The 19,697-nt window shown below is 38.0% G+C and overlaps 2 protein-coding genes across 6 annotated transcripts in view; one reads left to right on the forward strand and one right to left on the reverse strand.

The window, feature by feature from the left end:
* The window catches only part of LOC116335007 (inactive dipeptidyl peptidase 10-like), a 46,540-nt gene extending 34,491 nt beyond the window's left edge, over positions 1 to 12,049 (forward strand). The window contains exons 13-21 of the mRNA XM_039599642.1: positions 1,386 to 1,484; positions 5,841 to 5,910; positions 6,199 to 6,393; positions 6,472 to 6,526; positions 6,625 to 6,724; positions 6,950 to 7,008; positions 9,228 to 9,303; positions 9,593 to 9,666; positions 10,760 to 12,049. Of these exons, the coding sequence (XP_039455576.1) occupies positions 1,386 to 1,484; positions 5,841 to 5,910; positions 6,199 to 6,393; positions 6,472 to 6,526; positions 6,625 to 6,724; positions 6,950 to 7,008; positions 9,228 to 9,303; positions 9,593 to 9,666; positions 10,760 to 10,882 (851 nt within the window). The 3' untranslated portion in view covers positions 10,883 to 12,049. The remainder of the gene's footprint in view (positions 1 to 1,385; positions 1,485 to 5,840; positions 5,911 to 6,198; positions 6,394 to 6,471; positions 6,527 to 6,624; positions 6,725 to 6,949; positions 7,009 to 9,227; positions 9,304 to 9,592; positions 9,667 to 10,759) is intronic.
* Positions 12,050 to 13,994: 1,945 nt separating this feature from the next.
* The window catches only part of LOC116335013 (inactive dipeptidyl peptidase 10), a 245,414-nt gene continuing 239,711 nt past the window's right edge, over positions 13,995 to 19,697 (reverse strand). For 3 of the 5 annotated variants that reach the window (XM_031758597.2, XM_039600263.1, XM_039600264.1), the window contains 4 exons: positions 19,465 to 19,523; positions 18,720 to 18,792; positions 18,340 to 18,413; positions 13,995 to 16,251 (listed from right to left, as the gene is read on the reverse strand). In XM_031758597.2, coding sequence (XP_031614457.1) covers positions 16,114 to 16,251; positions 18,340 to 18,413; positions 18,720 to 18,792; positions 19,465 to 19,523 — 344 coding nt within the window. In that variant the 3' untranslated portion in view covers positions 13,995 to 16,113. Of the gene's footprint in view, positions 16,252 to 18,339; positions 18,414 to 18,719; positions 18,793 to 19,072; positions 19,250 to 19,464; positions 19,524 to 19,697 lie in introns of those variants that run through there. The other 2 variants (XR_005608686.1, XR_005608685.1) reach the window with 2 other exon arrangements.

The following is a 19,697-nucleotide window of genomic DNA, read 5'->3' on the forward strand; positions in this document are numbered from 1 at the left end:
AAAGTGCATTAATCGGTCAGCACACGTTTGTAGATTAAGTCTGTGAGATTAAGTCATTAAATCATCATTCAGCAGGTTTACGTAAGCCTGTAAAATGGGCATGAAGATGCAATTAGGTGAAGAGTTAAGTGCTTGAAATTTTGTTGAGTATTAATCAGAGGCACTCAGAACAGCCTCTGGGGAATGATCAACTTCTTCTGCTACTATAGACTTCCAGATTGAGAGTTGGTATTATCATTTCACATTCCAACTGTCCAGTCATGTCATTGTGATGTCATAGCTTTGCGACTTTGAAAAAGACTGGGAAATTACTCAGTACTAAACAGAATCTTAGAAACTGTAGAAAAATAATGTCAAACAGATTTATCTAAAGTGAGTGTGTCATGAAATGATGTAGATATGCCGTGAAAAGAAGTTATGTATCCACAGATCCTTAATATTTTTATATAAGCAAGTCTAACTATTTCCAAAACAGTTTTCTTGGCTAAATCGTACATAGAAGTTTTGGTCATTAAAGATCACTAAACGGGTAGAAAAAAATTGAGTAAAAAAATAATGAGTTAATGCTGACTTTTCGCTCTGCAAGGGACACAAATCGCAGTCTTTCCAGATGAAATGGAACTATTTGTTGCTCTTTATTTTACCCATTGTGACTTCTGAAGGCCTTTTTACTTTATGTTTTTACCAGATAGCATGAAGGCAAACTTCAACTACTGACTCAAATGCAAACACAGGCAGATTAAGAAATATTCAATAATGTATACTGACAGTAGAAAGTTCTACATGGAACTGGCAGGATCAATTCAAGAAGCAATAATCCAAAAAAATGAGAATCATCTTTTTCCAAGACGTCACAGCTCTAAGACATCAAAACAACATGATTGGTCACTTGCATGTGTGAGGACAACAACTGTATGTTACTTAAGAGTGCAGAATATGGAATAAAGATGAAATAGGGTATTGTAATGTTTTAAACAGTAATTTTGACAGACGGACTCAAGGATTGTATGTCTGCTGATATTATATTAAAAATTATTCTTTACTAAGCTGACAAACTGGTCACAATTAGATGTCAGGAAAGAAAATGTGCTTGTTTCAGTGTAATTAGAAACACTGTAAGATTATATAAACAACAACATTCTTCATCTAAATACATGAAGGGAACTGGAGGACATATTGCTGATTTTCTTGTTCTTGGCATAATTATCAGTGTCAATAAGATTTTAAATGAGGTACTCTTTAAGTGTTCAGTTTCTTTTTCCTAGTAATTAGCAGGCACACACAACAATGGAATAAAATACACTTTCAGAGTTTTCTTTAATAGAAGTTATATTTGCTGCTTTCTTGTAACTAATAGTAATTCTTCTTGTGCTGTCACCCAGCAGAGCACAAGATCCTGGAAAATAACAGAGAATTAAGAAATGTACTGATAAACAGGACAATACCCAAGTGGGAAAGAAGAACTGTACAAATCAACAACTTTGGTAAGAAACTTTATTCCTCTCTAATGATGTGCAAAAGTTGGGATTTGTAATAACGATTTGTTCAGATTCATCTTTGAGCTTTTGTTTGGTTTTTCATTATCCGTGTATGCATGAGTAGACATTTCTTATCACCACTACACTCTAACATTTTCTCCCATGACGATTAATGAGTAATAACAACATTGGGAAAAACAAATTTCTTCTTCTAGTTCAGCTTCTGGAAATGCTCAATCCAAGTTCAGGAAACTCAGTTGTTTGACACTGAAGAAGTAGGGTAACTGTAACTCGTTTCCTTAACAGCATGTAAAGCAATAACTGTGATAGTTTCCAGCAAATTACATCCCCATGAGCTCAGTAGTCAAGATCTTTTTAGGATAAACACACCAGAGTGAACAGGTGCAGAGCTTTGTTTGGTGATTATGAAACAGCCCTGAAATCATAAGCACAGCCCTATATTGTATCAATTAGAAGGGACGGCTCACCATATGGCTTCCTTTCTCTAATCTGTGTTCACTATTAGAGGCAACATGATACATATTTAAGGACTTCTGAGCGGAGTCAGATGGGAATCCTGTCATCGTAAAAAGCTAAACATAGTCACAAATCACAGGCTTACTTTTCACATGAACTGCTTCTTCTTTCTCAGAGATGGTTTTTTTTTTTTAAATGTAGAGGTACAGGGGACCCAAGAATAAGGAAGAATGGGCACAGAAAATCAGAATACGTTATCAAAAATAAACACAATGTAGAAAAGTGGCATAAAAAATATTTTCTGGCTAATGTGCTGCCATACAAGTGATATTACATAAAAGTATAACTGCACCAGAATCTGAAAACGTATTCTATTACTTGTGTCCCCCTCCACAAATTACCACCTTATTTAAGTGAAGAGGTTTGTGTACTCTAGTGAGCTATGTTGGCGGGGGCAATTTGCCCATGCTAGAGTCTTCCAAGGCAAATTGTTTCTAAGTGAAGAGCCAAACTAAGTGTAATTCAGAAGACCCTTATGGAACAGGTATGGTACAGGATTGGTGGTCCCACAATGGAGCCAGTCCCAGGGGAGGAGCTCAAGCTGGTGGTTGGGCCTTAGCCCATGGGGCCAGGCTGAGCCCATATGAGCCACAAGGGCCAGCCTTCTTGTGGACCTACTACCTGAAGGAGGTGCCAGAATGCTGTACAATACTTCCCATCCTCATCCACACTGTATATATACTGTATATAGTGGGAGTTGACCTGATGGCATAGCTTCCTACTGGAAGAAATACTTCTAGGATCTCCTCAAGCCCACCAATATGCCTGCCTGTAGTGGAGCCAGTCTGAGGGTGACGGTTCTCCACTTCAAGAATTTGAGCCAGTTGAGATAGTTTAGAAATCAGACAAGGATGTCTCTTCGATCCCTCCAAGGTCAGATGTTCCACACATGCTCCATTGAGAGGAAGCCTGAAATGCTTGAAATTTTTTGGCTTAGGAATTCTATTAATGAATGGATGGATAACTGGCCTGCAAAGTGGCAAAAGAAGAATTTATTCATTATTTACATAAAAGTTACAATTCTTATGAGTATTTTTGCAAATTCCTTACCATCAAAATATTCCTAAGTCTCTATTTTTGTGATTGTCTTCTACAAACGTTAAATAAAATGTTCACCACCAGAGGACAATGTTTTACCAGACTATCTTAGTGTATCATGCAGTAAGAACAAAAAAGTGTAGTGTTTTGCCTGAAACTTAGCAACCATGTTAAAAGTCTCTGTCAAATTAGAGAATTAGTGATGCATGATACATGACTCGCATCGCAACACGGCAAGCATTACCAAATAACAGCTTTTGTCCTTCTAATTTGGGAAGAAATGTGATGTGTTTAGCTTCATACTCAGCATTGACACTCATTCATTTACACTCCAAGAGCTGTTTCCAACAGTGGTATGGAACTCCTGTGTTTCTTGTTTTGCTCCTGTTTTGTTTGCTTGGTTTATTTGGTTTATGGTGCATTATTCTCTTGGTGATGGTGGTGATAAGGGTCACTTATCAGGTGTTTTAGCTGTTGCTTGCTGTCCCATTAACAAGTGTAGGTGCCTTCTCTGCCTCCTCATCATATTTTATCTTCCTCCGGTGTTCAATTTAGGATACTACAATGAAGAGCTACACCATCTTGCGGCACAAACTGGTATTACACACCTTACTTCAACTTCAGTTGATATCACTTCACGACAATATTCCAGTTGATTGGTTTTTAGAATACAAAGCTTTGCTTGGGCTGGTTCCTTCTTCTTTCCTTCTGTTTACATATATGTGTAAAATCCATAATCAATATGTCCCCAGACTCAGAACATAATTAGGAAATAAGGCTTTTAAATCTGCTGCCCCTTTTCTTCGAATAATCTGTAGAGGTACCTGAACTTGTTGGAACAGGTTACTATGGCGGGATTTATTTATTTTTTAAATGACAGAGAAAATATCTTTTTGTTCAATGTGATGGTACTGTAATTGTGTCTGTTGTGTAGATAGTTTGATGTGGATGATGCTGTGTATAGCTTGAATGCTGATTGATAGAAAAGTGGGCTGGAACAGGAAAGGTAGAGACAATGGAGTTCACCACAAAGAGGAGGAGCATGAAAAACAAAGATTAAAAAAAAAAAAGCATTAGCATGAGACGCTGAAAAGTTGACATCAAAAGAACTGTCAATGTTTTTTGTCATTTCTGAGGTCATAGTCAATGAGGTCATATGTTTTTTAGTCAAAAGGCAACCACATCAGCAGCATGGCCCTGAAATGTAGTGTGGAGGATGCCATCACCCTTCACAGAGCACAGATGCATTTGGAGATCAGGAAGAGCTACGTGAAGATTCTCTTGTGGGACTACAGCTCAGGGTTTAAGACCATAATTCCAACACCAATTTGGTCCCCATCTCTACCCCCTACTGTGATTCAGCACCGGAACCCCCGCACTGCTCCATTCTCAGCCTCCTACTGTGCGGCCTGTAGACCTATGACTGCACACCAACCCACCCAACCAATGTCATCGTCAGCTATGCCGATGACACCACTGTGGTTTGGCCAGTTTATAAGGCAGAAGTAGAGAATTTGTCCTGCTGGTGCTCAGAAAATAACCTGAAGCTGAACCTCCTTAAAACAAAAGAACTCAGGAGCCAAAGACAGGTCCACTCCCCTCTCATTTTAAATGGAGAATGAGTGGAATCTGTCTCCACCTTCAGGTTTCTGGGCACCCATATCTCAGCTAATTTTACCTTAAATCCACAACAACAACAAAGAAGGTCTGGCAGCTGCTGCACTTCCTCTATGTCCTGAGGAAGAATAGCCTGGACCAGAAGCTGCTGCTGGCCTTCTACCACTCCTGAGTGGGGAGAGTGCTGTCCTACTGCCTGGGTGTTTGGCCAGAACTGTGAACATGAAGGCTGCACAGAGAGTAATTACATTGGCCAAAAAATCATTGTCTCCCATCTTAGGGTGATTATAGGAGACCTCTCATACCCCGCCCACCACCTGTTTAACACACTGCCCTCTGGTTGGGGCCTCAGGTCATTCAGTCCCCACACCTCAGGTTTTATAAACAGCTTCTTCCCCTGGGCCATTCGGACTGGTAACAAACACCACCACCCCCACACACCACACCTGCCCACCCACTCCAATAATCTGAGTGATGGTCTGAGTAGCCCTGATCACTCAGGCCATTCACACACAGACTCTATTCAAACCAAGTCCTTTGCACTACTTCCAAGCACTTTGTTCTCCAGTGTGTGCATTTCTATTTTTTTTACATATCTTCCTTTAGTTTGTATATTTTTTTCTGTTGTTTGTTATTTATTCCTGCTGTCTTACCACTTATACTTTATTTCTGCATGGTTGACGTGGAGCACCCACAATTTTGTTGTACATGTACAATAACAATAAAAGGCTATTCTATTCTATTTTAATCTATTCTATTCTATTTATCAAATTAAACTTTGATGATCTCATAACACATTATGATATTATATAGAAAAAAGAGAAAACTTCCATGCACTATGTCCACTCAGGTGACTCAAGTCATGCTGTCTTTGATTGTCAACTGAATTAAGTGGTACCATTTAAAGGATCTACTAAAGCTAAAATGAATGTAAATCTTTTCAAATACCAGCTAAATCAGACTTTGTGCTACCTGCCTTGACCTCTAAAGTCTGAGTTCTTCTTCCATTTCTTTTATTAACCAATAAATGATGTGTTGACCTTGCAGCGCACAGAGCTTTGATGTAGTCTGAGGGATAGATGTGCATGCATTGCATATAAAAATTCATTCTGACTCTTCACCACCAAAATCTCCTCTGGACTGAATGCTGAACACTGATTTATTTTGCAGCACTTCGCCTGGAGTTAATCGTCCCGATAGATTTGGATGAAGCGAAGGAGTACCCACTTTTACTTGTCCTGTACGTAACTTTGTTTTAACAACTTTGAGAATGCCTCATTGTTGGCCGTACTGCTTCAGTTGAAGTGTTAAGAACTGCAGAATGAGTTTATACAGTGATTTATTTATTAAAGAAAAATCCCAACCTAAAGATAGGGACCCCCCTCCTCTCCAAAAGTGTATAGGAGTAATGTTTTAGAGGCCTTGGGGTGTTTAAAACATAATGGTTAATTGTTATTATTTCTTCAATTTTTGTAGTTTCTTTTGCATCCTTTCATGAAAACTTTGGCACTCTAAACTCTTTCCAAAGTGACAGCACTCCTGGTGGTCAGGCTGTGAGTGACCGTTTTTCCCTGAGCTGGGACTCTGTTTTGGTCAGTTCCAATGATGTCATTGTGGCCCATCTGGATGGGCGGGGCAGCAGCTTCCAGGGTCAGAGGATCCTACATGAGGTTTACCAGAGAATGGGAACTGTTGATGTTCACGATCAGCTTACAGCACTCGAGTATGTTTTGGTACAGCTAATATTTACATACAAACTACGTACAAAATGACATTTAGTTAACGCTCTTTTAATTTTCAGGCATCTGGTAAAGTTGCCCTATATTGATGCCAACAGAGTTGGAGTTTATGGAAAGGTAACAGCCTCTTTAACTGAAATTGAAACATGTATAAAACTATGCAATTTATTGTTTTGTTTTGTTTTTACAAAAATTTTGTTTTCTATATTTTTTAGGCATATGGAGGCTTCTTGTCCACACTTCTGGTCCTTTCACACAGCTCTGTGTTCAGGTGTGGCATTGCTGTCGCTCCTATAACAAACTGGAGATTGTATGGTAAGCTTATTCAAGACTTTGCAAAAACGTTATCACCAGTTATACAACATATAATTATCAAAGTCATCACCACTAATAATAAGAATATCTTGAGCAGTAAGACTGTTCATTAATGGTCACCGTTTGTCCACCATGAAGTGAAGGAGTAATATTAAAATTAATCATGTGTAAATTAAAACAGCAATGCTATGTCTTTTAACAGTTTTATTCTTGTCTACAATAAAGGGTCTGCCTTCACTGAGAAATACTTTGGCTTTCCAGGAAGAGAGGACCACAAATACCAGGTACACTTGCATGTCAGTGGTGTTTTTTTTTTTAAATTTACTTAGGCTAATTTGCAATGAAAAGATATTTAATTTGCTATTATGTTCCATATAACATGTTCATATCTAGCTAATAATTCTTATTTATGTCACAACTCTAATACTAAATGCAAGAATATTGAATGATGCAGACACTCACAGATCGATAACGGGATTTAAAACTTTCACATTAACAGCAAATACTTACAGGAAACACTTCAAAGGGGAAAGTTGTTTTTTTTATCCCTTAATTTTTTTTTTTTCTGTAAGTAATTGTGGTCCAAAAGTGAATAGCTGGTGTAGAAGTTACCCAAGCAAGTGGAAGTGTTAAATATGTAAAGGGACAAGACTGGGTTTAGTGGTAGGAAACCAAAGATGTTGCAGATGTGGCATAGTCTGAAAAAGCACTTTGTACACTTTCACTCTCTTTCACTCTTTTTGCACTTAATTTTTTTTCCCAGTTGATCAGTTTCCAAGTTTTTGCCTCTGAGAAGAAAACCCATGCCATGAAGTTACCTCCACCACGATTCTGTGTATCAAAGTATTAATAGTTGATAACAATAGCCGGTGTTCAACTGATGGCCCATGTTGTTTCGTTTTTGATTGATCAGATCATAGTATATTCTCATTTGTTTTTTAACTTTACATTTAGCAAACACTAAGCACTGTTGTGCCTCACCTTTTTACTCAGAGTAGCTACATACAGACCTGTAGTATAGTACTGCTAAGGTGGTCATCATTCCTGCACGTCTTCCTGCAGAGTAGTTCTTAAAATTTTTGTGTTTGGTCACTTATAACTTTATTTATGAAAGCCCTCATTGTTTGATCATTTACTTTGGTTGGACTCCTGTCTCTGTGAACATTTCTGATGTTTCCAAACAGTCACTGAGGTCATGATGCTCCCTAGAACACAAGTTTTAGTTTCTGTGTTTCCCTTGATCTTTGCCTCAGCATAGTGCAAAATCTCCAGCGAGTTTCTTGTACTTACAGGCTTTAGTTTAAGTCCTGCAGTGTATATAATTTATAATTTACAGTGTAAATCATGGGATCTTACAAAGGTGTGTCTGTTTTTATAAATTATGCCAACTAGTATTAATTTGTCAATCACAATCAAGTTTTCACCACAATTTGCAGCAGCAAAGGGATTACATACTTGCAAGCCATACTTGCAAAACTTTCATTTTGTTGCCGTAATTTACTGAGTGCACACTGATTGTGGAGAATTTTAAAAATGTATTATCCCTGTGCCTTTTCTGATTTTTGCTAAAAATAAATGTGTGTTGATTTTTTCTTCTTTTGTGCTGCTCTATAATTCACTTCTTCTTCTCCAGTAGTGGCTGAGCTCATTTGTGTTCTTATTTTATGTGCAGCCATCGACTATATATATATATATACATATATCATTAGCAATGTCTGAACCTTATAACAGCTAACAGTCCTGGTAGTTTCAATTATCTTTCATTTTGCAGTTATTGAGGCCACTGTGCTTCCTAGATCACTTAAAGTTTTAGATAAGTTTCTATAGCCGTGCTTTGGTCTATGCTTTCCCACAGTCCAAAGTCCACAGCGAGTTTTTTAGACTTACTGGTTTAAGGTTATGTTCTGTCACGCAGTATGAATTATGGGCTCTAATAAACACAGGTGTATGCATTTCTAAATTATGCCAAATAAATTTAATGAAAAAACAATCTACATGGATAAATAACACTGCAGGCACTAAAAGAAAATATAGTCGAACTAGAAAAATGGAAACTTTTGTTGCTGCAGCATTTCTAGCACTGCACCACCAGATGCAAACAGATTGAGAGATGTCCAAACTACGTCTCCTCTCACCTTTGCAACTGAAGTTTCTGTTTAAGATCAGCAAAGTACAAAGTTCTGCTGATGGCAGCGCAAAATTAAAAATCATTAATGGAAGCTTTGATCTCTGCTGCTCAGTCACTTGACAGTTTTGTTACTTCAGTACATCCACCCTCACTTACTGACACTTCCATCTGTGTTTGGTTGCATCTGATAGAAGTTGCTATAAATATTTATGAGTGGGAACTGATGCTGTTTAAAGATGTAGTTTCTTGTCTTCAAACCAAAGTTTTATGCTAATGGCTTTAACATTATGAGCTGGTTTATTAGATTTAAATCTGATGTAGTTAAGCTGTTTCTGATTCTGTCAGTGGGTGGTGACTGTTCACTGTCTCCTGCAGATTTCCAGTCTGCTCAGCAACATCACAGGACCTGCAAATCCATTGAACTTTCTTATTATCCACGGCACAGCAGATGGTGAGCATGGGAATAGATAAACATGATGAAGCAGATATGTAGCTGTAGAATTAAGTAGGGTTTACTGCCCAATTAACTGTAAATAAGTACATACTAGCAACTCTTTTTTGCAAATTTAACATAAAAATGAATGCAAAGGAAAAGATACAAACTGCAAGTGTTAGTCTAACAATTGCATTTCTTTTGTTTTACTGAATTCCTAACAATGCTCTACATAATGGGGTGAATGGTTGTTGTGCAAAGTTATTGTATTCTAAATTGTCGTTGCAATTCTTTGTTCTCTTGACAGCCAATGTTCATTTCCAGCATTCCGCTGAGTTGGTCAAACTGCTGTCTGCATCAAATGTTAACTACACTCTCCAGGTGACTTCTGCCATCTCCTCTCTGCACGACATTCATTTCAGTTCCCTAACAAGAGCGGACCCATGTGCTGTGTTTGTGAATTTATCAACCAGCCTTCTTATTTTTATTCTCTGAAGGTTGAAAAGTCATTTAACAAAGGCTTCTGCTTTCCCATGTGTCCATATCAGAAAGCAGTGTGGTCAGATATGTGATGGTTTCTTTCTGCTGCACAAGATAGTTACTAAATCAGGTCTTGGCAATTAAAGCAATGTTTGTGGACAGCTGCTTGTGTGAGCAGATGCTAGGCAACATTTATATGAATAATTTTCCAAACAGTCAGCCGCAATGAAAAGGAAAATATGGGAACACAGAAAAACAACCTATTTTTTCTTAGAAGTTGTCAGCGAGATTTTACAAATGGTGATTAAAGATTAAAAAAAAAAAAGATTTTTTAAATGTGCCTTCAAAATCATCTGCTCATATACGCCTGGACTGTTTTCAGTGCACTTGCTGGTTTTAGATAATAGTCCTGACATGCCCCCCTTGCATTTGTGCCTCTGCAGTGGTTACTGGATCTCCCCCAGTCTGTCATCCATTAGCTTGATTTTCAGTTGCATTAGTTGGCTACAGAAAACTGCATGTGACATCTTTTGATTCTTTCTCTGTATGAAATACTGCCTATTTCACTCAGAGACATTATCAGAGAAACTAGCGACAGAGACCTATGAAGAATAAAAATAAATAAATAAATCTAATGGCAACACCCACATCTGGTGCTGAAATAAGTCAAGAGGCAATGCTATTGAATTTATATACATGACAATTGATATTATTACGGTTATTGTATTCTTCAACATGAGTGTCTCCATTGCTTTATATACATTAGAATGATTCCATATAGTCACTGTATTTGCATATTTTATTTGGGGTGGTGCGGAGTGCGGAGGTGAAGTAAATTTGATGTCAGGTATAGTTTGGTTGGCTGTACTATGATAATCAGGACAATGTTTTATTTTGTTTTTGGGGCTCCTTCCTTTTATTTACAATATACACAATTTCTTAATTTTTTTTTACAAAGAAATAACGACTCTCCTTTCTATTTCCTCCTGACTAGATATTCCCAGATGAAGGACACATTATTTCAGTAAAGAGTCAACACTACTTTCTGAGCTCAGTGCTGAACTTTTTCAACCGCTGCTTTGAGGAGGGGTACATTGTCACCAAAGAAGATGATTAGTTCTAAGTAAGCTCCTGTGGTGAGGTGTTTTTATGGAGAGTGCACTGGCGCAACTGCTGTCGTGAGCCAACGATGAGAGGTTGTGTTTCCCTGAACATCTGCTGCCTGATAAAAATGATTAATAAAACCCTACAGACCTATAATATGTAAGTTAGTTCCCTTTATATTTGTTGGAATGCAAAGAAAGTTAGAGCAGTGAATCTGAGGTTGTGGGGGAAAAACAAAAGATAGGTTAATATTATACTACCATTAAGAGTTTCTGTTTTGAATGTTTGTACCATGTAATGCATACAAATGTCAGGGAATCAAAGAAACTTGTATTTTTTTGTATCTTTCCTGTAATCTACTGTGAATTCATTTGAATACATTCTGTGAACAGAGAAAAATCACCTATAAATCCACCAAATCATATCACTATCAGACCGAATCACCAAACAGTTCCTGCAGGTGCCTTTACCTCGTATAGTCTTTTCTGAGCTTCGGGCAAACACAGCAATACAAAAATATCGTATGACAATATGTAACAGAGAGTGGAAGGGGTTTAAAGACGTTGAGAGCATTTGCTTCTTTAAAAGTAGCCATGCTGTTTAAATCAGGTAAAGAAAACCTTTAATATGAAAGTTTCAAAGAAGAAGTTACTGTGAGTTTTAGTCTTTTGTATTTCTTCTTTCTTTATCTTTGTTATAAGGAACCTGTGTGTGTATGTTTAAGATGAATCTGCTATTTGGGCGCACATTGCCATGTGACATATTGTTAAACTTTAAAGAAATCTTCCCAGAACAACACAATTAATACTTTTAATATCTTCATCTATGTTTTTAGAAATAGATTAATAAATTTCAGATGTTTGTGACCAGCTTGAACCTTTACTGTTCCACGCAGTGTTTAATATCCCCAAAATGTGAAAAGAAATTCAACTGGAGAATGGAGAAACTTCATGTGTAAGATAAGCAGTCTATGCTGTACAGTGTGCTTTAGCCACAGCAGAACTCCTGTAATAAATACTGTGTCCTTCCTTCAGTAGCAAACTGATTGTTTGTTGACCATAACCCTGTGCTGCTCACACTTCTACACTTGCCTGACAAACTGCATCTCATGTACCATATATATATATTGCCCTCTGTAGTTGACATTTGTATACTTGGAAACATTTGTACGCTCAAATAAACTGACAAACTTGACATTTTTGGATCTGTGTGTTGCATTAATAGCTTATTTTGATTTAAAAGTGCTGACAGTGCAAATATTTATGAAGCTCCAAGGGCACTCTAATGTAATTCGTATAGTATAGATCATTGAAATGTTTCCCTTTGCTTCAGTGATACAGAGTGATATGACTGGATCAATGGTAATTTTGCAGCTGGGGCTTATACAGAGCTGTCAGGATGTGCTAAGCATAGCAAATGGCATGCAGATTAAAAGCTGATGAGTAGGGCATCTCCATAATAGTTCAAGGTTTTTTTTTAGCTTTTAAGTTGTATTATCATCAGTTATATTATGCTGACATAGTTGAATGGTTTAGCAGTGCTATGATAGTACAGCAACTGACACTAAGTAAAGAAAAACATGAATCCATCATTACTTTAAGACATGAAGGTCAAAAAGTCTGAAAAATTTCAATAAATGTGGTGGAACTAGCTCTCTGAGTATTGCCTTTAGAAAGGAAGAGTGGTGCTTCCAAAAAGATATGTTCATTAGAAGCACCAGTTTTACAAATTTACCAATTAGCCGCATCCAATCAGAATCCATAACAATGCTTCCCAGTGTTTAAGCAACAGATATATCTAAACATCAGCTGAGATGTTTAGATATGAGACCAATACTAAATGAGAACAAGGCTTTGCAGGTAAAACTCTTGGAGATTTACTCAGAATTTAAAGTAACAGTTCATCAACATAGATATCGCAACATCCTGCAGAGATCCACTGTTTCATTTGCAGCTTCTGTAACAGCTCTTTGCTAGCTGGATTAAGTCTGATTTAGGCACAAATCACCTTTAAGCCAAAAGTACCTAACAGTGATAATGTTAAGCAAATAAGCACACCTCTCAAAGTATTACTAGTAAGGAATGATATTTGATATTCATCGGGAACTTTTAAAACATCATATCATGTGGTGGAAAGGTGCACAACAAACTGATGTTGTGATCAGATTGTTTTCTCAAGTTAAAAAATGTTTGAGGAGAGTAACATTCAGACTGAGAGCAGTATTATTGTTTGTTTGGAGATGTTTAAAAGTGGGGCATTGTTGTGTGAATCTGTATAAAAGGCTTTTTTTCTCCTCTTCACAGTGTATGTTTAACTTCTGTTACTCATTTAGACTTTGGTGGTGTTTTAGCCAAATGCTAAAAATGCTCACACTAACCCTCTGCATGTCTTCTCTCTCTGCCTTTAAACACACCCGCACCCCCTCCTTTGTCTTTAAACAGGAAGTTTTTCCTTGCCACTGTCGCCAAGTCCTTGCTCAGAGGGAGGTCGTTTGATGTTTGGGGTTTTCTCTGTATTATTGTAATATAAAGCGCCTTGTGAAATGTTGTTGTGATTTCTTCCATATAAATAAAAGTAAAGCATTGACTGATCTTTGTGATCTGTATTCTTGATTTGGCAAATACTTTATGTTGAATGCCCTTCCTGATCCAAACTTCCCGATTTATCCGGGCTTTGGAACGGCACTTGAATAATACTGGCTTGTTGCGTTGTAGTTCCACACAACCAAGCACTGCTGTTAAATGCTTATCCAATTTGGGAGCTGAAGCATATCCCAGCTGTCATAGGCCAAAAGGCATGCTACACCCTGGACAGGTTACCAGTGCATCGCATTTACACCTACAGTCAATTTAGCATCACCAGTTAAAGCAATGAGCATGTGTTTGGGCTGTGGGAGAAAGCACGTGGAGAACATAGAAAGTCCAATTTGAGAAGCCAGAAACTGTAATTTTTTTAAATGTGATAAATGCATTTGCAGTTCTTCTTTCAAAGTTTACCAAACAGGTGAAGAGTCCACAAAAAGAGATAGATCTTAGCCCAAATGTAACCATGTCACCAGTAACTTTAATAAGAGTTAAAAGTTTAATTAGAGCTTGATGTGAGAGAACTGAAAGATCTAAAACTGTGAGTTGACTTTGTTCGGTTGTCCTATTATCTTCTTTAGATCTGCGTTTACATCATGTGGTTATCAAGATTTTTTTTCTCGTTAGACAAGAAAGAAAAACAATGTCTCCATTAGGAGCGTCATCTTCAGGAGATGACTAACAGGACTTTCACAGAGGAGAGAAATATTTGTTTGTTGTTTAACGCCTACTGATCACAGTTGGTGTTAAAATAGACCTTTTCATAACATCTTCCATCTGGCTAGGTTGCCATGTTGATGCATTCCTGCTTAAAAAATGACCATTAGAGTTTGTTTTGAGCTCTGAACAAGCATAGCTGTTACACATTTTGCTATTAGACAAGCTGATAAACACCACCTAACTCTGGATACTACAAATTTAAGAATTAACATCTGCTTGGTCATTCAGGCTTTTAAGTGCAGGCAGTGATTAATGCACACAGACATTCAGTGTTGATGCAAGTATGTTTGACTTTAAATAAGAAGATCTTGCCTGCTAAATCATTAATGCAGGTAGCCCTCGGCCATGACAGATGACTGGGTCTCTTTAATGTGACTGCCAAGGTAACAAACAAATGAAACTTTAGATCGAAGTGCTCAGTCCTGCAAATGAATGCAGCCGATTTGGTTCTCTGTCATTTATGTTCAATACACCAGAATAACTCAAAGTTTGTTTTTTTTAGTTTAGTTTTTTTTTTTTTTTTACCTTTTTTATTATTATTATTATTATTATTTATAATCATCACTAGAGGACAATCACAATAACCCCAAAACCTCAACCCTCAACCCTGCCCTTTTAAACAGCAAAAAGAACGAGAACAAGCATTACAAAATCCATCCTAAGAAGAAAATCAACAGCTTGAAAGAAAACAGAAAAGAAATGAAAGTACAAGACGTCCAGGTCAAATCAATCCATCCCCATAGACTAAACTTTCTATGAGATCTGACATCTTAAAAATATATTTATGTACACACTCTGCTGTATTGTACTGTACAAAATGTGGCAACACTTGACACATTCCCTGTAGACATGCAAACACCTTACTGATACTGTAAAATTCCCCATCTTAGTTTAGCCACTTTGAATTGTTTCCCACATTTTTTTAATGTCTTTTAGTGTCCAAAAATACGTGAAATGGTTCCTTACTCTGGTGGAGATGCATTGGAAAATGATCTCACACCTTTTTAAAGTTGTGCAACTTGATTTAAGGGTTCAAATCACATATTAAGATGGAGAACTTTTTCAGTGTGGCCTGAAACTGAAATTACTATATGGCCTATAAACCTGTTATCTTCATCCCAAACTTAAGAGTTTCTAAACTGACTGCAACGCTGTGTCTCGAGGACCTGAGTTGACATAGGTTAACATGACACTGCTAATGGATGACTACCACTGCCAGCAAGTAATATTACAGTATGTTGAACCTCATAAGGCATTGTACATGTCTACACAAGACCGCTGTACAATAAAGTGTGACCTCTAAACACTGTTTCCATTCAGGGTGGGCGATGGCAGAGGGTTTCAGCAGGAAATTGCACTTATTCAGGATCTGCTCAGGTTGTAGTGAACTTGCGTGACTAAACTTTTTTGCAGATGACTGGAGCATTTCCTTGTGCAACGATACAACAACCGAAAGAGAGGTGAGATCAAAGGTGTATATCGGTGTTCTTGTCTTCCAAAGTGACGCAGTGCCACAAAGGAGACTGACATGGCAAGAATGAGTGAAGCTGAAAGGCGAGGGGGGAAAAGAACCATGCACTTTGTTAAGTGTGAATGACTGCAGCTCGGAGAACCTGCAGAAGATCTTCAGTGTGCTTTGCCGAGAAACTGAGCGTCCCAAAACTGAAATGACTTTATGCTAGACGGCAGTTCGCGCCTCAAGTCCCGGCAATGCGAGTGTCACTTGTCGTGTCCTTTAGCTATCTTTTTCTTCACATTTATACATACACAGACACACACACAGGAGTGCTCACACACACACACACACACACACACTTTGGGAGCATCAGCAGCTCTACCCCAGTGTCCTTTTCTGGCGAAACACTTGGTCCAAACATGAAAGGCCGGATTTCAGCAAAATTCTTCAAGCTCTGCCAAAGGTCTGACTCCCAAAGACATGTTCCTACTCCTCCTCTTCTTCCTCTTCATCGGGTAGCGGTAGCAACTCCTCCTTCAGACACTCCCTGTAGAAACTGGTCAGTGTGGTGTAGAGGTGCTGACGACTCTGCTGAGACAGGAAGTGTCCCTCATCTGGGTAGATCTGGTGGGTAAAAGAAATGGAAAACAGCTTTCAGGGTACTTTGATTGCACACAACCACCTCAGGTTTGTGGAGTCTTTTTTGTGTCTTTTAGCTTATTGTTTTGGTTCACTCTCATTCCTCTCACGTTCTTTGCTTCTATTAGTGGGACTAAACTAAAAAGCTTTGAAAACACAGTACAGACTAGTTGTTTTGCACCAAACAGAAATAAGACAAAGTTATTGACTTTCTGGTTAATGTATAGGGGTATTTAGCAGCTAAAAGGCCAGCTGTTTTGTGGAGGAAAAATGGATTCGATCGATTCACTGGGTGGCCAGAAACACAACTTGCTTTTGCTCAAAGTGTACTGTTACTAAAACATTTCATTTCATTGACTTATGTAGTGATATATAATCGTTGTCTATTCCATTAGAATCTCACAGCTGCATCTTCTGCTGTATAGCCTGGCTTCTGGGCAGAGTGAGGTGAGATTCCCTCCTATTTTGCATCACATTTAAACAAAGTGCCAAAATTAATAGCAGAGCAGAGTTAATTTCATAAAGTGGAATACTTCAACCCTTCCCAATCATAGCCTAAAACTATGCAGCAAGTGAGAGAAAAAGTAAAAAAACAAAACAAAACACAAAAGTCTGAATTAAATTATGGTCATCTAACTGCCACTTTACCAACCTCCTTATGGACTCTTGTAAGACAACTATTGTCTCTCAGCATTCAATATTGCTGTGGTGTACTGACGGCAAGGACATCTTGCCTTCAGTGCACCACAGCCACTGGTGTTTCTGCAACACCATTGGCATCTAAAAGACTGGGATCAGAGCGCAATGAAAAAATCCTTGACGTAATCTTGCAACATAGGGGATTTCTAGTAATGCAGTGGTTAAAACATACATCATGTAACTGCAATGCTCTCAGTGTGAACCCTTGTCATATTTTGTTTATTTCATACAAATGAGTTCTTGTCAAAGGGCATCGTAAGATGCCATTTTGTCAGTGCCTCATCAGTAAAAACAAGGCTGCTTTTAATGCTGTACCTCAAATGCACCACCAACTGCAATATAAGCAGCTGAGAGATAATGGTGACATTTTAGAGACCTACCAAGGCCATATTAGGAGGCTGAATAAGTGACAGTAGCATAAGTCACAGGTTCCTTAGCCAGAAGGTTCACCTCCTGTTTGGAATCTACACTTGGAACTTACAACCCAATCTTACTAACCCACCACTGAAGGGAAGCTTTTGCATAACTGAGACATGTCAGTGACTTTCAAAAAACAACACACGTTTCTCACAGTTTCCCCGGAATCAGAACAAGCTGGTCGTGCATTTAGAAAAGACACCAGCTTGGACTGTATCTCTGTAAGTTATCTTTACTGCTTCTTTTAAAGAAAACCTTAAATAATAAGCAGGTGCTATATTTAGGATGCATAACTTTGCTATATGAGCTCCACCACACTTTATTCTAGTCAAGTGACAACTATAAGATGCTCTGCCTAACACTAATTATGCCAGAGCTCCTGTTATGCTTTTTTTTAAAGGAGGTTTAGTTAAAATTCATAGTTCATAATTCACTGAACAAAGACACAATTTTTGCAGTTGGGCTTTGGTACACTACCACAGGGGATTTTAAATGAAGTAATCAAGATGCGATCAAAGTGTAGATTTTCTACTTTTTTTATTTGCATCAACTTGCATTTTATAGCTTATATGTGATACCCAAGGATATGCCAGTGTGAGGGAGGCTATCATTAGGCATAAAAACAAAATACATTTAGAACAGATAGGATCAAAGTGAAAAAGAAATGAAAATTTACTGGTAATTTTCCTAATTAATTAATTATTTTTCAATAAGGAAGCTTCTGTAAATATTAAATGGTAAAAATCAAGGTGTGGCTAAAGAATACTGAAAAATATTCTGTAAAAAAAAAAAACTAATACGGAAAGTCTTTGATTTAAAAAAAAGTACATTTTACTGTATCTTTACAAATTTATTTTGACACTGTGTAACAGTTGAGCCATTTATCATTGCCATAGGTCATTGTTTTCTACCAAATGCACTCTAAAAACCTAGTGATGACATCTCTGGGTTACACACCTGCATTGAGTAGTTTGCTCCAACTTTCACAAGGTTCTTGACGAGCTCAGCAGTGTGCTGGAAGTGGATATTGGCTGGGAGGAAAAAGAGAAAAATGTCAGCAAGATTCAGCCTGAATCCTAACTGGAAAAAAAAAAACAGACAATCAGATTCTGGGAGAATGGAAATGCCTCAACAAATCCGACATGCATGGTTAATCAGGGAATGTTTTCCTCTGGAAATCCCAGCATCAATTTAGATAACCCACTTTTCCATTTATCTTTTGATTAAAAAGCGTTTGCCTCATTACCTTCCAGGATTGCATGCCTCTTTGTGCTCAGCAGTGATGCACCACAGATAGCGTATTTTCATTTTTATCTACGATTTATTTTGCTTCTTACCATCTGCTGTGCCATGCACCAGCATCAGTGTCTGTTCCCTAAGAGCTTGAACATTCTGCAGCACACTGGAAAACTGCGAGAAAGAGTGGGGAGATAATTAATTGATAGATATGCTAACTGGCATTGAGAAATGAAAATTTAAAAAAAAGATGCAGAATGTGATCAAATGAATGGCACTGTACTAAATTACATTCTACATGCAGACACTCACTGACAGAGTCATTCAAATTAATTAGAGATCTTTAAGTGATAAAGTATCTCCCACAGATATTATTTTCTGTTCTTGAAATATCACAGATTGCATAAATTATGAGGAAAATGTAAGTTGTGCAACAGCAGAAGCCGTGAAATACTTGTCAGGGTCAGATTTGTTGTTTGTGCTTGTACAAAAAACTGTTTTGTTCTTCTTCACTGCCTCCTTCCTATCACACTGGGAGAAAAGCACATCTGATAGCTGAACATCAAGAGGCCTGAGAGCGACAGTCTCACTGCAGCTGAAAAAAACAAAAACCCAAACTTCGGCATGTGATCTGACACACCGGAGTTCAGAGTAACCAAAGACAGATGAGTGACAAAATCCTACAGAGCATTAAAAAAAAGAAAAAGTAAAGCAAAGCATCGCTGCCTCTGACTTTGATAGCAGCTGCTTTCAGTAACTGCAGGAGCTTAACTGTAGGTGTGTCACTGATGTTAACGCTTTCAAAGATCAACAGGAAACATGCTCGTGGAAGCAGCAAACACGCACCTGATATCTGCTGTCATCCCGTAATGGCATGCCGAGGTATCGTTCAGAGAACGCTGACGCTGTGCAAATGAGAAGTGAGACATTCTTAACAGTGCCACTAGCACACAGTGCTTCAGCTGCAGCTAAGTACCTGCACAAAGTGGAGATCCTGTTATTCAGGGCCAAATTAAATACTTTTAGTAAAAAGTAAATAGCAGCTTGTGGTGGTGAAGAAGTCATCTGTGTCATCTCAG

The sequence above is a fragment of the Oreochromis aureus genome, linkage group 16 (assembly GCF_013358895.1).
Source record: "Oreochromis aureus strain Israel breed Guangdong linkage group 16, ZZ_aureus, whole genome shotgun sequence".
Classification (NCBI taxonomy): domain Eukaryota; kingdom Metazoa; phylum Chordata; class Actinopteri; order Cichliformes; family Cichlidae; genus Oreochromis; species Oreochromis aureus.